Source organism: Mustelus asterias, chromosome 18, assembly GCF_964213995.1.
Source record: "Mustelus asterias chromosome 18, sMusAst1.hap1.1, whole genome shotgun sequence".
Taxonomy (NCBI): domain Eukaryota; kingdom Metazoa; phylum Chordata; class Chondrichthyes; order Carcharhiniformes; family Triakidae; genus Mustelus; species Mustelus asterias.
In genome coordinates, this window is record NC_135818.1 from 84,802,512 (window position 1) to 84,825,709 (window position 23,198).

General features: G+C 44.9%; 1 protein-coding gene across 6 annotated transcripts in view; it reads right to left on the reverse strand.

Moving 5' to 3' along the window:
• ttc7b (tetratricopeptide repeat domain 7B) overlaps positions 1-23,198 on the reverse strand; it is a 348,584-nt gene that overhangs the window by 211,124 nt on the left and 114,262 nt on the right. For all 6 annotated transcript variants that reach the window (XM_078234474.1, XM_078234471.1, XM_078234470.1 and 3 more), the window contains 3 exons: positions 20,229-20,366; positions 7,847-7,930; positions 6,936-7,040 (listed from right to left, as the gene is read on the reverse strand). In XM_078234474.1, the coding sequence (XP_078090600.1) occupies positions 6,936-7,040; positions 7,847-7,930; positions 20,229-20,366 (327 nt within the window). The remainder of the gene's footprint in view (positions 1-6,935; positions 7,041-7,846; positions 7,931-20,228; positions 20,367-23,198) is intronic.

Below are 23,198 nucleotides of genomic sequence, written 5' to 3' on the forward strand. Positions count from 1 at the left end.
ATCAGATCTTGAGGATTTGTCAGTCATTATTTTTTTCCAATACTGTTTTCTTGCTTACAGTAACTTTATAAGTTCAAGTCTTTGATTTATTATGGATTTCTCAAGAATGTCCAGAATATTATCCTCTTCCTCGACTATGCAGGCTGACACCAAGTAATCACGCAACAAATCTACACGACCCCTTTGTTTCACATTATTGTTGGCATCTGTTTTTAAGAGCCCACATGAGCCTTGACTCTGCTTTTCTTTCTAATTTAGTTGTTAACAAATTGATAATCCTGATTGTCCTTGCAAATTTCTTTTCATAAGCCTTACTGCTGTCAGTCTGAGGTCAGTAAACTCAAGATAGCCCAGGGAGCTTTTGTGGCCCATATGATCTTCACAGTGCTCAGTTTCACATGCCCACTGATACCGTAAACACAGGAGGTCTTCAGTGTGCTATTATTATAACTACCATCCATTCTGCAGAGGTATAAAATTAGGCAACAAAGCAGCAAACTCTGTTGAGGGTTTAGTTGGAACACTGTTCAAACGTACCCCGATGAATTCAAAGTCATGTAAGTAAACATTTAAGCTTATTTTTATACTGTTTAATTACAGCTTGAGTGTTTGTTGCTCATTCTTTCCCTCATTTAGATTTCAGAGCTGAAGATGAACAAGATGTTCTGAGATTCGCACCCCCCCCCCCATAATAGTTTATTATGTTTTTCAAAATAGCTCAAAATTTTATGCTCACAGCGAACTTTAATGAGCAGTGGTTATGTTCTGCATGGTTATGGTGGCACGGTGGTTAGCACTGCTGCCTCACAGCGCCAGGGACCCGGGTTCGATTCCCAGCCTGGGTCACTGTCTGTGTGGAGTTTGCTCATTCTCCCCGTATCTGCGTGGGTTTCCTCCGGGTGCTCTGGTTTCCTCCCACAGTCCGAAAGACGTGCGGGTTAGGTGGATTGGCCATGCTATATTGCCCCGTAGTGTCAGGGGGACTAGCTAGGGTAAATACATGGGGTTATGGGGATAGGGCCTGGGTAGGATTGTGGTACGTGGAGACTTGATGAGCCAAATGGCCACCTTCTGCACTGTAGGGATTCTAAAGATCAATTGTGTCAACTAAATTGCACACAACAAGATCCCACAGCCAATAATGGTATAAATAACCTGATCAATTTTATTTTTAGTCAGTTGTTTAAGGCAGTGAAGATGAAGATAATCACATTGTCAAGAGAGCTCCCATCTCTCATCTGAACAGTGCACCATGATCCAGACTAGCAAACAGGACCTTGGTTAAACATGTCATCTGAAGAACGGCACTTTGACCAGTGCAGCACTCCCTCAGTACTGCACTGGAGTACCTGCCTGGGCTATCTGTTCAAGCTCTCGAGTAGGGCTTGAACCTTCAATGCTCTGATTCAGATGCAAGATTAAGGCAACCAGCTAAGAGAGAGAAAGACAAAAATTAATGAGGGGGAAAGCTTTCGCATGTCATTTGAAAGCTAAAATTATGGTTTGAAATATTTGAACTGTTTCCTTAATCCCAGGAGTTAATTAAATTGTTGCTGCAAATGACACAAGACAGAAGTCATTTATTATCATAAATTACAGGATGTATATCCAATTATAACATCAGTCCAGGTGTTTTATTCAGTAACTTATTAATATTTCATTGCATTAACCATTTTCCTCTGTATCCCTCTCAATAGCACTAGCTTAAAGCAACTAATTAAATAGTGATTAGTTTCACTGTTACAGATACACTCTGCACTGTGCCAATGCGGAAAATACCAACCTCTGGCCAACTTTATTCTCTTATCTATCTTCAGAAATGGACTAAAGGGACCTGCAGCAATCAATCATTCAGAACTATGCCCTCTCGGATATTTCAACGGAACAATATCGGCCCGGCCTTGTCCAGAAAGCAGTGATTCTGGATTGGGTACACGTCATAGACACTGGCCAGCTTGTATTTCCAACTCCACAGAAATGTAAGACATAGGAGCAGGGGTGGAGGGAGATGGGTGAGCATCACCGTCAAGCTCGACCTTGTTCACATTCCCAACATTCTCACACTTCCTTGCAGAAGGCATTGAATTCCAAATAACAGCAGGAAGAGCTGGTCGATTTCTACCCTCTAGCCCAGGGTTCTAATACCCCAGAAATATCAAATCGTCTGATATGGTGCGTCTGCTCTGATACCCTGGCACTTGGCGAGAGCCACATTCATTAGAAGCTATTTGGACACACTTGGTGCGTATCTCAGTGAAAAGCAGGGCTAAGCAATGTTGCGTCATTACGCCAATTCTCTTCTCCATTTTCCTCACTAAATACTGCACCTGATCCCCAGCAAATTACCCACACACAGGGAGATAATCTACAGAAGACAGAAACTGTTCAACTTACACTGCCTCTGATCCAAAAACAAAACCACTCCAACCCCAGTCACAGAGCTGCAGACGATGCTCTTGTGTGAGTGCACTCACGCAGAATCGAGCTCCCGGTCATTGGCGACTCCTCGGAAGCAGATGAAAACGAGGACCGTTCACCAACACATGGAAAACTAATTTCCAACCAGCCCCCACAGCAAACACCTCCCCCTATTGATTAGGATCAATGGCGAGATCCTGGATTAGATTTACCGTATCATAGGGCCCTCCTCTCAACAAAGATAGACAGGGACAACAAAATTCAGCATTGCCTCCGATGTGCCAGCTTAACCTTCAGGGGAAAAGAGTATTGAAGGACCAGGATCTCAAATCTGAGAGTAAGATCCAGGTTTACCAGGCAGCAGTGATGTCTGTTTGAGAGACTACAGCAAACATCTCAAAACTCTGAAGATGTACCATCAGCAATGTCTTTCCAAAATCCTCCAAATCTGGTGCAAGAAAGGCAGTACCAACAGCAGTGTCCTCTTCCAAACCAACCTGCCCAGCTTTGACTCACTAATCATCCAATCCAGATCCACTAGACAAAATGTCATTCTGACACCAGATTCCTGAACCATTTGCTCTACTCTGAACTCACAGCAGGAGACTCCCGGGAGGACAACGGAAATGCTTTAGGGATGTTCTCAAAGCAATCCCGAAGGGATCAAACATCTCTACCGACTTATGGGAGACCCTGGCTGGAGACTGACCAAAATACATAATGCTTATCTGGGAAGATTCAGGTTAAATCTCACGGGATCCAGGGTGAAGTAGCCAAAAGGATACAAAATTGGCTTGATGACAGAAGCCAGAGGGTGGTTGTAGAGGGTTAGACCATAAGACCATAAGACATAGGAGCGGAAGTAAGGCCATTCGGCCCATCGAGTCCACTCCACCATTCAATCATGGTTGATTATGGTTGTTTTTCAAACTGGAGACCTGTGACGAGTGGTGTGCCTCAGGGATTGGTGCTGGGTCCACTGTTATTTGTCATTTATATTAATGATTTGGATGAGAATTTAGTAGGCATGGTTAGTAAGTTTGCAGATGACACCAAGGTTGGTGGCACAGTGGACAGTGAAGCAGGTTACCCAGGATTGCAACGGATCTTGATCAATTGGGTCAGTGGGCTGGGAATAGCAGATGGAGTTTAATTTAGATAAGTGCGAGGTGATGCATTTTGGTCGATCGAACCAGGGCAGGACTTACTCAGTTAATGGTAGGGCGTTGGGGAGAGATATAGAACAAAGAGATCTAGGGGTACATGTTCATAGCTCCTTGGAAGTGGAGTCACAGGTGGACAGAGTGGCAAAGAAGACATTCGGCATGCTTGGTTTCATTGGGTCAGAACATTGAATACAGGAGTTGGGATGTCTTGTTGAAGTTGTACAAGACATTGGTAAGGCCACACTTGGAATACTGTGTATAGTTCTGGTCACCCTATCATAGAAAGGATATTATTCAACTAGAAAGAGTGCAGAAAAAATTTACTACGATGCTACTGGGACTTGATGGTTTGAGTTATAAGGTGAGGCTGGATAGACTGGGACTTTTTTCTCTGGAGCGTGGGGGTGATCTTATAGAGGTCTATAAAATAATGAGGGGCATAGATCATCTAGATAGTCGACATCTTTTCCCAAAGATAAGGGAGTCTAAAACCAGAGGGCATAGGTTTAAGGTGAAAGAGGAAAGATACAAAAGGGTCCAGAGGGGCAATTTTTTCACACAGAGGGGGGTGAGTGTCTGGAACAAGCTGCCAGAGGCAGTAGTGGAGGTGGGTACAATTTTGTCTCTTAAAAAGTGTTTGCACAGTTACATGGGTAAGATGGGTATAGAGGGATATGGGTCAAACATGGGCAATTGGGACTAGCTTAGGGGTTAAGAAAAGGGGCGGCAGGGACCTGTTGGGCCGAAGGGCCTGTTTCCGTGCTGTAAACCTCTTTGACTGTATGACTCTAAGTCACTGAATCCGGCCAGGGACTTTGTCAACCTACAGAAGGGAAGCTGCACAAACTTGGAGGAAGCACCAAGCCTCCAGACAGCTCATCTGTTTGACCTACAAACACCATTTACTCTGCACACAGCAGAGTTTGCAGATTGCGCATTGGGTATATCAGTCACTGAACTGGAGTGGATGCAAGACTTCTTGATCAAAAAGGACTGCCCAAAGAGAAGGACACACTGGGAGAGAAATTGGTCTGTGTTTCATCCATTTTACGGGTGGAAAACAGACGTATTGCATACCAACTTCTACTGCGAGATTTCACTAGCCAGGCCATTTCCGGTAGTGACATTGTGTTCCTGAGAAGAGGGTGGGTGAGGGAGGTGGGGTAATGTTATGGAACAAAGAGAGAATGGTGGCTGCACCAAGGGATTTCAAATGGGCAGTTCTCTTGGACTGTTGAAAGTGGTGCATGGGAGACTGACGTTCCACCCTGGGAGACTAAGCACATCACACCTCAGGCAGCTGAAACTTTTCCACAGTCATGATCAGCTCATTCAGCATCAGCCTGGGATCAAACACGGTACGTGTACATGTTTATCTGCACATCTGTATTAAACAATTAGAAAACTTGGAGCTTGTCACTGCATTCACCTGAATTTGTTTGTGATCATCTTATTCGCCCTTCCCCACTGTGGCTTGGTTTTGGTTTCCTGATCGGAAGGAGAGCTTTATTCTGAGTATCAGCTCGAGGTAGTGAGGAAGAATAATCAGTAACGCTGATTTGAGAGCCAGCGATACCACCTATGTTCTAAGGGCCTTGGCCCTCTGCACTGAAACGCTAGTGACAACACTGTCTGCAACTTAATGAGCTTCAGTCTAACAATGCTGCTTTCACAGAATGCTGAGCAGCTCAGACCTGCCACACAGCTCAATGCTCTGGTTTACAAAGGGTCCTGAAATAACAGAAACTTCAGAGAGAATGCACATTACTGTCACAAAGCAACCCACTGCCTATAAAACACCAGCTGTTTCAATTCTGATCCAAAGTTTTGTTAGGAAGGGCAAATCTCCAAAAACATTTCTCGTCAATCCCTCCCTGCCTCTCATTCCCGATTTGCCCTGTTCTTTGGATGGGGGATGCCACTTGTAATTGTAACCACAGTACAGCACAGTTCAGCACATCAGTACAGTCAAAGGAGTTGTGGGAGCAGTCAATAGCACTGGTGGGAAGTCAGGGTGTAGCAGCGATGGGATGGTGTGTGATAAAACGAGGGAGGCTTGAGTCTGCAATGGGAAGTGATGCGGTACGGGCAGGATAAACTGTGGGTGCATTGGACTGAGTATAAGGGTATTGGAGGATGGGGCTTACAGTTTCTAAAAACCTTTGGGAAGAGGGGAACAGGTTGTTGAGAAGGTAACGGAAGAATCCTGGGGTGTAAAGAGAACAGCGCGGCTTTTCCGGGAATTGTTTGCGAGAAGAAGGGGAAGGTATGGGTGCTTGTTGGGTCAGCAAGTAGTGGAACTTGGCCGGCTGAAGCGTGGGGAATAAAGTATTAACGTTCGAGACAGGAGTGGTGATTGATATTGAGTACAGAGGAAATTGAAAACTGACTAGTATCCAAAGTGGAATCATAGAATCCCTACAGTACAGAAGTAGCCCATCGAGCCTGCGCCAGCAACAATCCCACCTAGACTCTATCCCCGCAACCCCACGTATTTACCCTCCTAATCCCGATGACACTAAGGAACAATTTAGAATGGCCAATCAACCTAACCCACACATCTTTGGACTGTGGGAGGAAACCGGAGCACCCGGAGGAAACCCACGCAGATATGGGGAGAAGGTGCAAACTCCACACAGACAGTGACCTGAGGCCAGAATTTAACCCAGGTCCCTGGAGCTGTGAGGCAGCAGTGCCTACCACTGTGCCATCCACTAAATTCAAATTCCACCACCTGCCATGGTGGGATTCGATCCTGGGTCCCTAGAACATTTGCTGAGTTTCTGGATTAATAATCTAATGATAATACCACTAGGCCATTGCCTCTGTATTTGTGACAGGTGATACAAAGGAGCATGGAAAAGGAAGGATATTCAATGTGAACGGCAAGAGGAGGGGTTGGAGGAAGGCACTGATGTGATGGTGGGGGCTGGTTGTAGAGATGCAGTGGGATGGAGTGCAGCAATATGGAGGCACTCTGAAGGATAAAACCATTTGTATTTATATAGTGTCTTAATATAGTGAACTATCCCAAGATGCTTCACAGGAGCCTTATTGGATAGAGTTTGACCCTAAACCAAATAAGGTTCGGGCAGGTGATCAAAGTTTTGTGGCAACATGTGTTGGAGGAGGAGAGAGGGGCCAAGGGCCTGAAGGAGTGAATCCCAGAGCTTAGGGCAAAGGCAACTGATGGAGCAGGTGTGAATGGTGAGCTGCTCGAAATCTGGGGTAGGCGAGAGGGCAGAAATAGGGCAGCACAGAGATCTAGAAGGGTTGTTGGGCTGGAGGGGGTGTTGAGATAGGAAGGTCAAGGAGGGAACTGAAAAAAAAGAGAGAATTTGCATGACTTACCCAGTGAAGAGTTCCGATGCACAACTTGGTCGCGAGAAGTGGAATTGTGGGGTCATCTGGTTTCAGCCTTATACATTCTCTCAGTACCCTCACTGCCCGACCAGACTAAAGAAATGATGGAAAAACACTCTCATTTTAAAATAATTCATAGATCGAACAGCCTCAATATATATTTTCATTTACTTTCTCCTTCTGGATCCTAGCCAGCTAAGTCACTAACAACCAGAAGCTTCAGTTCCATATACCACATTTGGTATACAGCACAGATCAAAATCATTCAGGTGCAGCCTTTCAGATGAGATGTTAAATCCAAGGCTCTTGTGAGCTTCTCAGATGGGAGTAAAAGATTCCACTGACACATTCAAAGACAAGGCGAGTTCTCCCCAGTGCCCTAACTAGTATTCATCTGTCAAGCACCAGCTGAAGCAGACTTGGTGTTCATTACCTCATTGCTTTTTCTGGGGCCTTGCTATACTTTCCCACAATTAGCAGTGATAAAGGAAGACTTGCGCTTCTAAAGCATCTTTTGTGCCAAAGTGCTTTACAGCCAAATGAACTGCTGTTGAAACGTCGCTGTTGTAATGTAGAAAATGCAATAGTCAAGGTCCCCAAAGAGCAATTAAATAAATAACCATAATAACTACTTCAGTAAAGTTTATTGAAGGATAAATGTTGGTCAGGAGACTGGAGAACTCTCCTGCTTTTCTGCGAGTAATACCGTAGGATCTTTTGTGGTTACCTAAGAAAGCAGACTTGTCCAAAAGATGGCACCTTTGACAGGTGCAGCAATCCCTCAGAGGGAACATAACAGAATAACACAACTAATACAACATTGGCAGTTATGATTTTATTTGATTTGAATCGAGTTAAAAATATGCATCACAATTGAGTTTTATTTAATTAATACTTACCTTGCCAGCAGCCATGAGGGACAATGCAAACTGATACCAAAGGTGAAACTCTTCAAATGTAAACTTCATTGCTCGCTCCAAGCACTAGAATTGAAAAACACACAAAAAAACCCTTTGAAAATTGTTCACATTCAGCATTTGAAAAGAAGCAATTTTCCCCGATTCTCAAAGGCTGTGTTAAGATTATGAAATGCATGAAGATAATGAAGCTGCAGTTTCAAATCTGGAACCCAAAGTTCCAACTGACTCCAGCATGAAATGGAGCAAGAGGTCTTTCTCCAGGAACATGAGCACTCGAGAGGAGCATAACTGATCTTTACTGTTTCTGAAGTTCCAGTGGAATATGGGTGCCTCAGCCTATCAGCCATTGAAACTCTCATCCATGTCTTTGCTGCATCTAGACGGCACGGTAGCCCAGCGGTTAGCACTGCTGCCTCACAGCGCCAGGGGCCCGGGTTCGGTTCCCCGCTTGGATCACAGTCTGTGTGGAGTCTGCACGTTCTCCCCATGTCTGCGTGGGTTTCCTGCGGGTGCTCTGGTTTCCTCCCACATTCTGAAAGACGTGCTGGTTAGGTGCATTGACCCGAACAGGCGCCGGACTGTGGCAATTAGGGGAATTTCACAGTAACTTCATTGCAGTGTTAATGTAAGTCTTACTTGTAACTAATAAATAAACTTTAACTTTAGACGTGACTATTCCAATGCTCTCCTGGTCAGCCTCCCATCTTCCACCCTCTGTACATTTGAGCATATCCAAAATTTGCTGCAAGTCCAGTTCATCCACCATTCTGTTACACTGTCACCTGCATTTTCAAATCCATCCACTGACTCAGTCCTCTCTATGTTCTTATCCTCCTCCAGTCTTAAAACCCCGCAGAAACTCTGCAGTGCGCTAAAAATGCTCTCTTTTGCATCAACTTTTTAAAAATTTGACTTATTGTCACACGTATTAGTGTACAGTGAAAAGTATTGTTTCTTGTGCGCTATACAGACAAAGCATACCATTCATAGAGAAGGAAACGAGAGTGCAGAATGTAGTGTTACAGTCATAGCTAGGGTGTAGGGAAAGATCAACTTATTGTGAGGTAGGTCCATTTAAATGTCTGACAGCAGCAGGGAAGAAGCTGTTTTTGAGTTGGTTGGTACGTGACCTCAGACCTTTGTATCTTTATCCCGATGGAAGGAGATGGAAGAGAGAATATGAAGCCAAAGGATTACATAAGTTCAGTTGTCCACTATTTTCCTTCCTTTTTTTTCAAATGGCTAAAATTATACTTCCCAAGGTCAACAATAGACAGGCCAGCTCCATCATCACTCAGTCTTTGAGCTCTTCCTCAAAATCCTTCTGGGAACTCTTGATACATCCTCCAAAATAGTACTAATGGTTTGTGTAAAACTGCATCCTCACCATGGCTCAGTCAATAAAGTGACAGTTCAGTTTGGTTTGTTTGTTACTCTGTCAACTTTTGAGTCAGAGGAATGCCCCACTCTGAGACTTGACAATATAGAAATACACAAAAGTTACAACATGTAAACAGGCCATTTGGCCCAACAGTCCACAGTGATGTTTACCCTCCCAATGAAGAAACATTTGGAGGCCCCGCCCAGAGGTTTGGAGAAAGAGGGGGGAAGGCAGTGCCAGCGTCCCCCGGCACTGCCCAAGGGGCAAAGTAGCAATGCCCAGGGGGCAACTTGGCACTGCCCACAGGACATCGGGTAGTGCCAAGGGGCAGGGTCTATAGGGGTGGGGCTAGATCAGTGGAGGGTCCCATTGCCACTCTGTACTTTGAGATCAGTGAAAGAGGAAGGGAGGCCAGCGATCGGGGCTGGACACTGGGGGAGGGAGGGACAGATTGGCACATGCGCAGTGACCCGCTCGGCGCTATGATGTTGGCCTCTCCAGTGGGAATAGGCTTTGCCAACAAATGATTCATGGTACGGCACTCTGTGATGCACAGATTGTGGGAGATTCATTTTGAAAGTTCTGCTGAAAAACCAGTGGGATTCACTCCAGTCTCTACATGAATTTGACACTCAGAAGTTTTCTGGGAGAATCCCACTCCTGATTGCTGGATAGATGACTTTTCTAGATTTTCATTGCAAACTTGATCCATGTGGCTATAGTGACAGCTAGATTGGGCGTAGTTATACTCAGAACGCTGCACAGATTGCTTCCCTCAGTGGTGAATACACTTGAGGCCTCCAAACAACTGTTTAATATACAGGTATTGTGAGAGGCAGATTGAGAACTATACTCTCTGGTGTTAAAGCCACTGCTTCCTGCCTTAAGTGGAGATATTCGGAAAGTCATCTTGTATTTTCCAACAACTGTCTGACTGGAATCTGAAACATTCTGAATCATTGAGCAACTATTGTATGTCAGCAGATGAAACGTGCGTGACAACATTGCTTGGGGTCAAGAGACTGTGGATTTGCTATTGGTGCTTTTCATCCTCATTCTACCGGTCTTTAATCCTTCCACTATACATAGAACATAGAACATAGAACAGTACAGAACAGGCCCTTCGGCCCACGATGTTGTGCCGAGCTTTATCTGAAACCAAGATCAAGCTATCCCACTCCCTATCATCCTGATGTGCTCCATGTGCCTATCCAATAACCGCTTAAATGTTTCTAAAGTGTCTGACTCCACTATCACTGCAGGCAGTCCATTCCACACCCCAACCACTCTCTGCGTAAAGAACCTATCTCTGATATCCGTCCTGTATCTCCCACCACGAACCCTATAGTTATGCCCCCTTGTAATAGCTCCATCCACCCGAGGAAATAGTCTTTGAACGTTCACTCTATCTATCCCCTTCATCATTTTATACACCTCTATTAAGTCTCCCCTCAGCCTCCTCCGCTCCAGAGAGAACAGCCCTAGCTCCCTCAACCTTTCCTCATATGACCTACCCTCCAAACCAGGCAGCATCCTGGTAAATCTCCTCTGCACTCTTTCCAGCGCTTCCACATCCTTCTTATAGTGAGGTGACCAGAACTGCACACAATATTCCAAATGTGGTCTCACCAAGGTCCTGTACAGTTGCAGCATAACCCCACGGCTCTTAAACTCCAACCCCCTGTTAATAAAAGCTAACACACTATAGGCCTTCTTCACAGCTCTATCCACTTGACTGGCAACCTTTAGAGATCTGTGGATATGGACCCCAAGATCTCTCTGTTCCTCCACAGTCTTCAGAACCCTACCTTTGACCCTGTAATCCACATTTAAATTTGTCCTACCAAAATGAATCACCTCACATTTATCAGGGTTAAACTCCATTTGCCATTTTTCAGCCCAGCTTTGCATCCTATCTATGTCTCTTTGCAGCCTTCAACAGCCCTCCACCTCATCCACTACTCCACCAATCTTGGTGTCATCAGCAAATTTACTGATCCACCCTTCAGCCCCCTCCTCTAAGTCATTAATAAAAATCACAAAGAGCAGAGGACCAAGCACTGATCCCTGCGGCACACCGCTAGCAACCTGCCTCCAATCCGAAAATTTTCCATCGACCACCACCCTCTGTCTTCGGTCAGACAGCCAGTTACCTATCCAATCGGCCAACTTTCCCTCTATCCCACACCTCCTCACTTTCATCATAAGCCGACCATGGGGGACCTTATCAAACGCCTTACTAAAATCCATGTATATGACATCAACTGCCCTACCTTCATCAACACACTTAGTTACCTCCTCAAAAAATTCTATCAAATTTGTGAGGCACGACTTGCCCTTCACGAATCCGTGCTGACTATCTCGGATTAATCCGCATCTTTCTAAATGGTCGTAAATCCCATCCCTAAGGACCCTTTCCATCAATTTACCAACCACCGAAGTAAGACTAACCGGTCTATAATTACCAGGGTCATTTCTATTCCCTTTCTTAAACAGAGGAACAACATTCGCCATTCTCCAGTCCTCTGGCACCATCCCCGTGGACAGCGAGGACCCAAAGATCAACGCCAAAGGCTCTGCAATCTCATCCCTTGCCTCCCACAGAATCCTAGGATACATTTCATCAGGCCCAGGGGACTTATCGACCTTCAGTTTATTCAAAACTGCCAAGACATCCTCCCTCCGAACATCTATTTCCTCCAGCCTATTAGCCTGTAACACCTTCTCTTCCTCAAAAACATGGCCCCTCTCCTTGGTGAACACTGAAGAAAAGTATTCATTCATCACCTCGCCTATCTCTACTGACTCCATACACAAGTTCCCACTACTGTCCTTGACCGGCCCTAACCTCACCCTGGTCATTCTTTTATTCCTCACATAAGAGTAAAAAGCCTTGGGGTTTTCCTTGATCCGACCCGCCAAGGACTTCTCATGTCCCCTCCTAGCTCTCCTAAGCCCCTTTTTCAGCTCATTCCTTGCTAACTTGTAACCCTCAATCGAGCCATCTGAACCTTGTTTCCTCATCCCTACATAAGCTTCCCTCTTCCTTTTCACAAGACATTCCACCTCTTTTGTGAACCATGGTTCCCTCACTCGGCCATTTCCTCCCTGCCTGACAGGGACATACCTATCAAGGACATCCAGTATTTGTTCCTTGAAAAAGTTCCACTTTTCATTAGTTTCTTTCTCTGACAGTTTCTGTTCCCAACTTATGCCCCCTAATTCTTGCCTAATCGCATCATAATTACCCCTCCCCCAATTGTAAACCTTGCCCTGCCGTACGGCCCTATCCCTCTCCATTGCAATTACAAAAGACACCGAATTGTGGTCACTATCTCCAAATTGCTCTCCCACAACCAAATCTAACACTTGGCCCGGTTCATTTCCCAGTACCAAATCCAATGTGGCCTCACCTCTAGTCGGCCCATCCACATATTGTGTCAGGAAACCCTCCCGCACACACTGCACAAAAACTGCCCCATCCAAACTATTTGACCTACAAAGGTTCCAATCAATATTTGGAAAGTTAAAGTCCCCCATGACAACTACCCTGTGACCCCCACACATATCCATAATCTGCTTAGCAATTTCTTCCTCCACATCTCTATTACTATTTGGGGGCCTATAGTAAACTCCTAGCAATGTGACCGCTCCTTTCCTATTTCTAATTTCAGCCCATATTACCTCTGTGTGCAGATCCCCCACGAAGTGCCTTTCCGCAGCCGTTAAACTATCCTTGATTAACAATGCCACTCCTCCACCTCTTTTACCAGCTTCCCTACACTTAGTGAAACATCTATACCCCGGAACGTCCAACAACCATTCCTGTCCTTGTTCTACCCACGTCTCCGTAATGGCCACAACATCGTAGTCCCAAGTACCAATCCACGCCCCAAGTTCATCTACCTTGTTCCGGATGCTCCTTGCATTGAAGTAGACACACTTCAACCCACCTTCCTGTCTACCAGTACCCACCCTTGACCCTGATACCTTCCCCAATACCTCACCACCCTCACTGACTTCTGGACTACAACTCCCTTTCCCACTCCCCTGACAAATTAGTTTAAACCCCCCTGAAGAGCCGTAACAAATTTCCCTCCGAGGATATTGGTGCCCCTCTGGTTCAGGTGCACCCCGTCCTGTTTGTACAGGTCCCACCTTCCCCAGAACGTGTTCCAATTATCCACGTATCTGAAACCCTCCCTCCTACACCATCCCTGCAACCACATATTTAACTGCACTCTCTCCCTGTTCCTCAACTCGCTATCACGTGGTACCGGCAACGTACCAGAGATGACCACATGTTTCGTCTTGGCTCTCAGCTTCCAGCCCAGCTCCAGAAATTCCTGCTTTAAATCCCCGTCCCTTCTCTTACCTATGTCATTGGTACCAATGTGCACCACGACTTGTGACTGTTTCCCCTCCCCCTTCAGAATCTGGAAAACACGGTCTGAGACATCACGGACCTTGGCATCCGGTAGGCAACATACCCTCCGTGAGTCTCTTTTGCTGCCACAGAACCTCCTATCTATCCCTCTAACTAACGAGTCCCCAATAACTATCGCCCTCCCGCTCTCCCCCTTTCCCTCCCGAGCCACAGAGACGGACACAGTGCTGGAGATCCTCTCACTGCGGCTCCCCACTGGTATGTCATCCCCCTCAACCGTATCCAAAGCGGAATACTTGTTGCTAAGGGGAACGACCACCGGGGATCCCTGCACGGACTGCTTCCTCCCAGCCCCTCTCACCGTCACCCATCTGTTTTCAATCCTCGGAGTAACTGTATTCCTAAAGCTTGTGTCTATGGCCATCTCTGCGTCCCTGATGATCCTAAGTTCATCCAACTCCAGCTCCAGTTCCCTAACACGGTTTTGGAGGAGCTGCAGATGGGTGCACTTCCCACAGGTGTAATCAGTAGGGACACTGTCGTCGTCCCTCACCTCAAACATAGTGCAAGAGGAACATTGCACTGCCTGCACACCCATCCCCTCTAGATACCTTGCCAGTACCAGGTAGAAAGTGCAAAAATGAATTCAACTCACCCCTACTCGCCCTTTCAGCCTAAGCCCTGTGAGCCAAAGTCTTATAGCTCACACTCTGCTTCCCACACACTCCACCGCCCGCTCCCGACGCTGCCCGCTGTATACTGCAGCCTACCTTTTATACTTCACGCGCTTAAAAAACCCTTCCCAGACTCCTTTGCTGCCCACTTCTAGTTTTCACTTTAAACTTGAAAAACTGCTGTTAAAGTAAAGGCCAAAAAAATACACACACTAGCTGACTATATTAACGACTGCATCCAGTATCTGGTCCATTTTAAAATCTGGAAATCATTGAGTCCTCTATTCTGTGTGTCACTGTGCAATGCTTCACGAAAGCTGAAGGAAATTACTGTTCCCACAAGGATATTTTTCAAGGCAGCTGACACCTGATTCACCAGGGTCTCCTCCTCCAAGAACCGAACACCCTTTAGAAGCCTTTCACATGAGACAGCTTCACACAACTTGAATGCTAATACAGGGATCCCCAAACTGAATTTTGACAATCCTTTATGCAATCTGTTAAAGTGTATGATTCTCAACTCGAGGGCTGTGGAGGCTTAGTTATTGAGTATGTTCAGGGCAGAGATCGATACATTTCTAGTTGTTAAAGATATCAAGGGATACGGGGATAACGTAGGGAAAATGGCGTTGATGTAGAAGATCAACTACGATCTAGTTGAATGCCGGACCTGGCTCGAGTAATTTCCTCCAGCTTTCGTGAAGCATTGCACAGTGACACAAATAGATGATTTCCAGATTTTAAAATGGACCAGATACTGGATGCAGTCGTTAATATAGTGGAAGGATTAAAGACCGGTAGAATGAGGATGAAAAGCGCCAATAGCAAATCCACAGTCTCTTGACCCCAAGCAATGTTGTCACGCACGTTTCATCTGCTGACATACAATAGTTGCTCAATGATTCAGAATGTTTAAGATTCCAGACAGACAGTTGTTAGAAATACGAGATGACTTTCCGAATATTTCAGCTTAAGGCAGAAAGCAGCAGCTTTAACACCAGAGAAAATAGTTCTCCTTCAAGGAATATCCATCGGTTTTTCAAGATCAGTCAAAGTCTGACCTCAGTGACATTCAACAAATCATCATTTTTTATAATTTCATCTAAGAATTCCAATAGAAGGTCCAAACTCTCTTTGCAATCCAAATGACTCAGAAAATACTTTATTTCTAGCATTAATTCTAGGAGGAAATGACAACACCGAGGCCATAGCGTGCCTCCTTTTTGGTCCGGACCAGAGCCCAGATATTTACTTTATTCTTCACTGGTATATGATCCTTACTCCGAGAACATTGGAGGTTTACAGGGACATAGGAAATAGGAGCTGGAGTGGGCCGTTTGGCCCCTCGAGCCAGGTTTGACATTTAACTAGATCATAGTTGATCGTCTACTTCAACACCATTTTCCCCACGTTATCCCCGTATCCCTTGATATCTTTAACAACTAGAAATGTATCGATCTCTGCCCTGAACATACTCAATAACTAACAGCCCTCTGGAGTTGAGAATTCCAAAAATTCACCACCCTCAGAATGAAGAAAATCCTTCTGCTTTCAGTCCTAAATGGTCCGTGTCTCCTGGTTCTAGGTCCCCTAGCGAGGGGAAACATTCTTCCTCGTTTGCCTTGTCATTTTTCACAATAGTTACTATTTCTGTCTGAATTTCTCTTCACCTTTAGACAGCTATTCTCTGTTGCCATATTCTAATCCAGAAAGCCAATCTTTACACACTTTTACATTACACATTACAAGCATAAACTTCCTAGCCCAACAACCAGTTTTAGTCTGTATCCAGCTGTAATGGACTCAGGTGAATGCCCAGTTAATGGCTACGACCTACATACAATTCAAAATAATTAACAAGAATCTCAAACCAAGCAACTCATAGGCTGAGGGTTATTCGTGGGTACTTTTCAAAGTAGAATAATCACAATGGTGTGATAGTGGGATTAAATGATAAGAATTAGAGCCGCAGAGCCTCTCTTTATATCCAATATTCAGCTGTTTAAAGGAATTAACAGCAATAATTTCTTCCTCCCCAAGAGCTTGAATAACAGCTTGCTAAACCCCGGACCACGAGAGAGCTGTGAATGAGTATAGATTTAAAAAGTGTTTCACAATACAAAGAATTACAATTATTTATTGTTTCAAAAAAATGACTTGAATCCATTCCGAGCATCAAGGCACGAGGTTTCTGCTGGAATGGAGGTTAGGTCCATCTTCATCAAAGGTGGGAGGTCTGACATTCCAAGCCCCAAATGTGCCAAGTGGGATGAGCTTATCGGTTGTAATTGTATCAGGCTTTTAATGAAGAAAAACCTCATCCTCGTCATCACGATGCTCAGCTCACTGACTATTTTATAGGGTGCAGTGTTAAGAGGAGCGGAGGCCCAACGAGATTTAGGGGGTACCGTGCAAAGATCATTAAAATGCAGGGGTCAGATTGAAAAAGAAAACCCAAAGGGCTAATGGAATGTTCGCTTTTATAAATGGGGTTGAATGTAAAGGAAAAGAAGTCTTGATACAGTTTTATAAATCTCAAGCTGCAGCATACCTGAGGCACTGTGTACAGTTCTGTATAGATATTGACCTTGGTAAGAAGTCTCACAACACCAGGTTAAAGTCCAACAGGTTTATTTGGTAGTACTTCAAGATATTGATCTTGGACAGGGTCAGAAACAGGTTCACCAAAACGTTACCTGGATTCCCAAGGTTAAATTATGAGGAAAGAGGACATAAACTAGGCTTCTATTTCCTATCATACAAAAAAAAGGTGGAGGGCTGGTGTGATTGAAATTTGTGGATTTTGGAAGTAAATGATAGGGTCGATAAATGTTTCTGCTGCTGGGGAGTCTTGGACAAAGGGACACAATCTTAAATCAGTGCGAGGCAATTCAGGAGAGGAGTTAATAGATACTTGTTCATGCTAAGGGTGGCAGAAGCAAGGAACTCCCACCCAGCAAAATGCTGGATGCCAGCTGAATAAAAAGCTTCAAGTCTGATAGCGATAGGTTTTTCCTTGGCAAGGGATATGGGGCGAGGTAAGCAAATGGAGTTTGGATATATATCAGGCATGATCACCATTCCTCTCGCCCCTCTGTTGTCTCAAAGCTGTCAGACTGCTTGTCTGATATCCATTATAGGATGAGCAGGAATTTTCACCAATGAAATATTGGAAAGCTGGAGGTGACTGTATTTGATCCCTGCCACAAACTCCATCTCCTCCTAGCCATCGACTCCATCCCTCCCCTGCCAATGACCTAAAACTGAAACAGATTGGTGCAATAATGGTATCAGCACGGACCATGCTGCTGAAACCCTCATCATGCTCTTGTTACCTTTAGTTTTACTATTCCAATACAATCTTGGCTGGCCTTGCTCATTCTACTCTCAGTAAACCTGAGGTCACCCAAAACTCTGCTTCCTGAGTCCAAATTTGCACAAAATCCTATTCACAATCAATCCTTGTGTTCACTGACCTACACTGGACCCAGGTTAAACAAAGGCTCAATTTTTAAAATTCCCATTCTTGTTTTCAAATTATTCCATGGCCTCGCTTCCGATCTCTGTAATCTCCTCCAGCCCGACAACCCTGAGAGAGATCTGTGCACCTCTGTCTCGAGCACCCGAAATGGATGAGGGCAGCTTCAACAACACTCAGGAAGCTCAACACCATCCAGAACAAAGTAACCCACTTGATGGCACCCCACCCATAAACATTCACTCCCTCTATCACCCATGCAGTGGCAGCATCTACAAGATGCACTACAGGAATTCATGAAGGCTCCTTAGGCAGCACCTTCCAAACCCACGATTGCTACCATCTAGAAGGACAAGGACAGCAGATACCTGGGAACACCACCACCTGCAAATTCTCTTCCAAGCCACATGCCATCCTGACTTGGAAATATATCACTGCTCCTTTACCGTCACTGGTTAAAATCCAGGAACTCCCTTCCTAACAGCACTGTGGGTGTACCTACACCACATGGACTGCAGTGGTTCAAGGTGGCAGCTCACCACCACCTTCTCAAGAGCAATTCGGGATGGGCAATAAATGCTGATCTAGCCAGCGATGTTCACATCCCATGAATGAATAAAAAAACTTGCAATTACACAGAAAAATGATGCTTGACAGCAAGGAAAGGAAAAAAAGATGTGTGCCTATGTTAGGAGATGGCCAAAAGAATAAAATAGTGGGTTCAAGAAAGGGCCTTAAAGGAAGAAAAGAAGGTGGAGAGATTGAGAAGTTCAGGAATTATTCTGCATAATAATTTGTCATTTCATTCATTTTTACAACACTATATTCAGGCAGCAATGCTTAGGTTTCCAACCATAGTCTATTATTGCATTAGCAACCTGGTTCCCTCAGTGCTGCCATGCTGTAGGCGGTGGAAGGGGAGAGGCATGGAATGGAGATAGGTGAAGAGTAAATAAATAACAGAAGTTGCGAACTGGAAAAGAAATATAAAAAGGGATGTATATCAGGCATGATCACCATTCCTCTCGCCCCTCTGTTGTCTCATAAGAACATAAGAAATAGGAGCAGGAGCAGGAGTAGGCCATCTAGCCCCTTGAGCCTGCCCCGCCATTCAACAAGATCATGGCTGATCTGAAGTGGATAAGTTCCACTTACCCGCCTGATCCCTATAACCCCTAATTCCCTTACCGATCAGGAATCCATCTATCCGTGATTTAAACATATTCAACGAGGTAGCCTCCACCACTTCAGTGGGCAGAGAATTCCAGAGATTCACCACCCTCTGAGAGAAGAAGTTCCTCCTCAACTCTGTCCTAAACTGATCCCCCTTTATTTTGAGGCTGTGCCCTCTAGTTCTAGTTTCCTTTCTAAGTGGAAAGAATCTCTCCATCTCTACCCTATCCAGCCCCTTCATTATCTTATAGGTCTCTATAAGATCCCCCCTCAGCCTTCTAAATTCCAACGAATACAAACCCAATCTGCTCAGTCTCTCCTCATAATCAACACCCCTCATCTCTGGTATCAACCTGGTGACCCTTCTCTGCACTCCCTCCAAGGCCAATATATCCTTCCGCAAATAAGGGGACCAATACTGCACACAGTATTTCAGCTGCGGCCTCACCAATGCCCTGTCTCAAAGCTGTCAGACTGCTTGTCTGATATCCATTATAGGATGAGCAGCAATTTTCACCAATGAAATATTGGAAAGCTGGAGGTGACTGTATTTGGTCCCTGCCACATTCATGAAAGGGAAGTAAAGCAAATAACCAGGAGGTCAGACAGCATGGTGGCACAGTGGTTAGCACTGCTGCCTCACAGCACCTGGGACCCTGTCTGTAGGGATTCTATGATCAGATGGTAGGAGAAGAACGATAATGAAAAACAGTCCAACAGTGAGAGCCAGCCAGCCTGAGAGGGGGAAAGAGAGACAAAGAGGAAGGACACACAATAACTGAGATGGAGAAGAAGAGCAGAACTATCAAAAACGAATGGAAGACAAGAGTGTGAGAGGAGGTAAGAAATCAACTTAAGTGGGAAAGAGAGGGTGAACAGAAAACAAATGGAGATGGATGGATAGCAGACAAAAAAGAGTGAGACTGAATGTGGAAGAGAAAAAGAGCAGTGGGAATTGGAGAGTGAGCAGGGGAAGACCATGGGCACACGCTTCACTGATTAAAGCTGATAGAAGGGCAGCTTACTCAACTCTCCCTAATTCCCAAGTGTAAATAGAGAATTTAACACTACCCCTCCTCCTGTCACTGAAATTTATATTTTAAAATTGCTGGGGTCATCGCCATTTTGTGAAATGTGAAACAAATGAGATTTAATGGGCTGTGAACAATATTCCAGATCAGAGTGATGGGTCTGGTGAAACATGTTTAACTGGTGTAATATTGTGCAACGGCAAGTCTGCAACAAACTGTCTTCTGGACTGGACTGACCTCTGACAGCATTTCATATTGACCACGTCTTCCCAGTGCTATTGTTAGAAGATCATAGACAATGGAGGCACTCTGTAAACTGATAATGCGATCATTGTTGTGTTCTGGGATCCGGCTCAGCACTGCATCCCTGTTAGCCTGGAAAACACAACACAGCAAAGTCACTGACCACAATGCTACTCTCCGAACCCAACATTTTAATTTATTTTTGCCCTACTTAAGATTGGAACTGCAGCTGTCCTGGAAACTCAAATTAAATATTTGCATCTCGATTATTTTGCTTCAAGCTCAAATCTCCCGACCAGTCAAAAAGTAATATCACTTTGGACCTTTTCTTTGATTCCTCCCCAGTCTGCTTTCCTGCTCTCCAGAGAAATAATGAGTTCAACAGATGCTGGTAACCCACCTCTCACCCTCCTATTCTTCATGCATGTTCCTCGACAGTGAGACTCCTCAAACTGAGGGAAGGGGGCAAGAGAGTGAATCGTAACCGAGGCTGGCCACGGTCTCACATACCCATCATAGAGAATGGTCATAGAGTGGCAGCAGTGTGCACCATGGAATGTACACACATAGAGACTGGTGACCGGCAGTGGCTTTGACTTTGGGTCAGAGTCACTGAGAGCAATCACATTGGTTCTTCATTGCCTTGGTCAAAATCAGCATAGGCCTACAAGAGAACCTGGCCTCCTCTGCTTGACGTTCAGCATTACACCAGGTGCTACTTTTTCCTCAGCGAGCAGCCAGTGTGCCCTCAGAGGACTAACAAAGACTGAGGTTAATGAAAACAAAGACGTGACATCACATTTCTGCGAATAGTTAACATAAAAATAAAACATAATTATGAGCAGCAGGAGAAAAACAGGGTGCAGCACAGCTTGTGAAAATACTCTCCAATCAATCTGTGTGGAAGAAAAACATCAGCCTTTCACAATAAGTCAGGGGTAGTAAACAGAGGACTTATTCCAGTGAACTTCCAGGAAGGAGCCACTGATGACTTTAGAGCTTCATTTATACCCGTGGCTGCCTAATGTTAAACTGCACTGAGCAACCAGCAGGTTAACTAAGAACTCCATTCACAGTTTGCTCTGTAATTTGACACACCCAAACTGAATCTTCACAATATCAGACAGGAAACAGGCAGACAAGACAATCACAATCTGCATCACAACACATACAAATTATGACAGGATGTACGCTCACAATAATATTTTAATTGATCTAGTTCCAACTCAGGCACTTATATCAGTACTACTCCTAATCCATAGAATTCCTACAGTGCAGAAGGAGGCCATTCAGTCAATCAAGTCTACATCGACCACAACCCCACCCAGGTCCTATCCCCATAACCCCATGCATTTACCCTAGCTAGTCCCTCTGACACTAAGGGGCAATTTAGCATGGGCAATCCACCTAACCCGCACATCTTTCAGACTGTAGGAGGAAACTGGAGCACCTGGAGGAAACCCATGCAGACACGGGGAGAACGTGCAGTCTCCACACAGACAATGGCCCGAGTCTGAGAATCGAACCCGGATCCCTGGCGCTGTGAGGCAGCAGTGCTAACCACTGGGCCGCCCCTCATTGTAGGTAAGAACGGACATTTAGTATGTATTGCTTTAAACAAATAAAATAAAATCCCAAAATAAGATGACACTCAAATGGAAGTCAGAATGCCCATTGTACTGGTACTTGTAACTGTTTAGCCTCAGGTTTAAATGCTGAGGGAGTCATCATCGTGGGTGTGTACACCAATCATTCAATAAACGTTCCAAAATGCTTCAATTTTTCAAATTGTCATCCGTGTTCAAATCGTTCCACGGTTTGTACCTTTCCTACCTCTGTCACCTCCTCTCGCCCTCCAACCTTCTGAGGACACTCAAGTTGCTTGAATGTTGGCCTCTTCTGCTTCCTGTGCCCCAGCACTGGCAGCTGTACCTTCAGCTGCCTTGGCTCGAAGCTCCAGAATTTCCCTCCCTAAACCTCTCTGCCTCCCTCTCTCCCTTTAAAATGCTCCTTAAAACCATGGTCTTTCTAAGCTTTTGGTTAGCTCTCCTAAAACCTCACGTAGCTTGGTGTCAAATTTTGTTTAATAACACTTTGTGAAGCACCTCGAGATGTTTTGCGACATTAAAGGTACTACATAAATGCAAGTTGCTGTTGTTGTTAAAAGCAACATGAGGTTTTCAACTCAGGGATTTTCACAGTAACATCATTGCAATGTTAATGCAAGCCTGCTTGTGACACTAATAAATAAACTTTAAACTTCACACTCTTGTACTTTTTCCCCATGTATCTGTAAAAATTGGATATATTTTCCTAGCTCTGCAGGAGATTGTTGTCAATCGAAAGGTCAGGTCTGTGGCCTCCCAGGATAAGATGTCCTGAGCATCCTCAGAAGATGCTCAAGTGAATTCCAAGTTAACTCACTCACCTATTTTCTTGCTCCCCATGTGATGTACGGTGAGAGGGGAGAGATATAAAAGGGTCCAGAGGGGCAATGTTTTCACACAGAAGGTGGTGAGTGTCTGGGATGAGCTGCCAGAGGCAGTAGTAGAGGCGGGTACAATTTTGTCTTTTAAAAAGCATTTAGACAGTTACATGGGTAAGATGGGTATAGAGGGATATGGGCCAAACGCGGGCAACTGGGACTGGCTTAGTGGTTAAAAAGGCAGCATGGACAAGTTGGGCCGAAGGGCCTGTTTCCATGCTGTAAACCTCTATGACTCTATTCCCAATCTTTGCTCAGCATTTCCCTTAGATGAAAAACTTGCTGAATCACTGAGTTCTTGTCGGCAGTATACTGGGAAACCAGTGCACTACAGTAAGAATCAATCGTCCATTGACAGGGAATAAAGAACAATATAAACCAAAATGCAAAAACCTTTTGCTAATAAAACTCTCCACAAAGTTTGGGTAAATGCAGGGTATTAACTCAGAACACAATTCGATTTCCTTGCACGAGTTGAT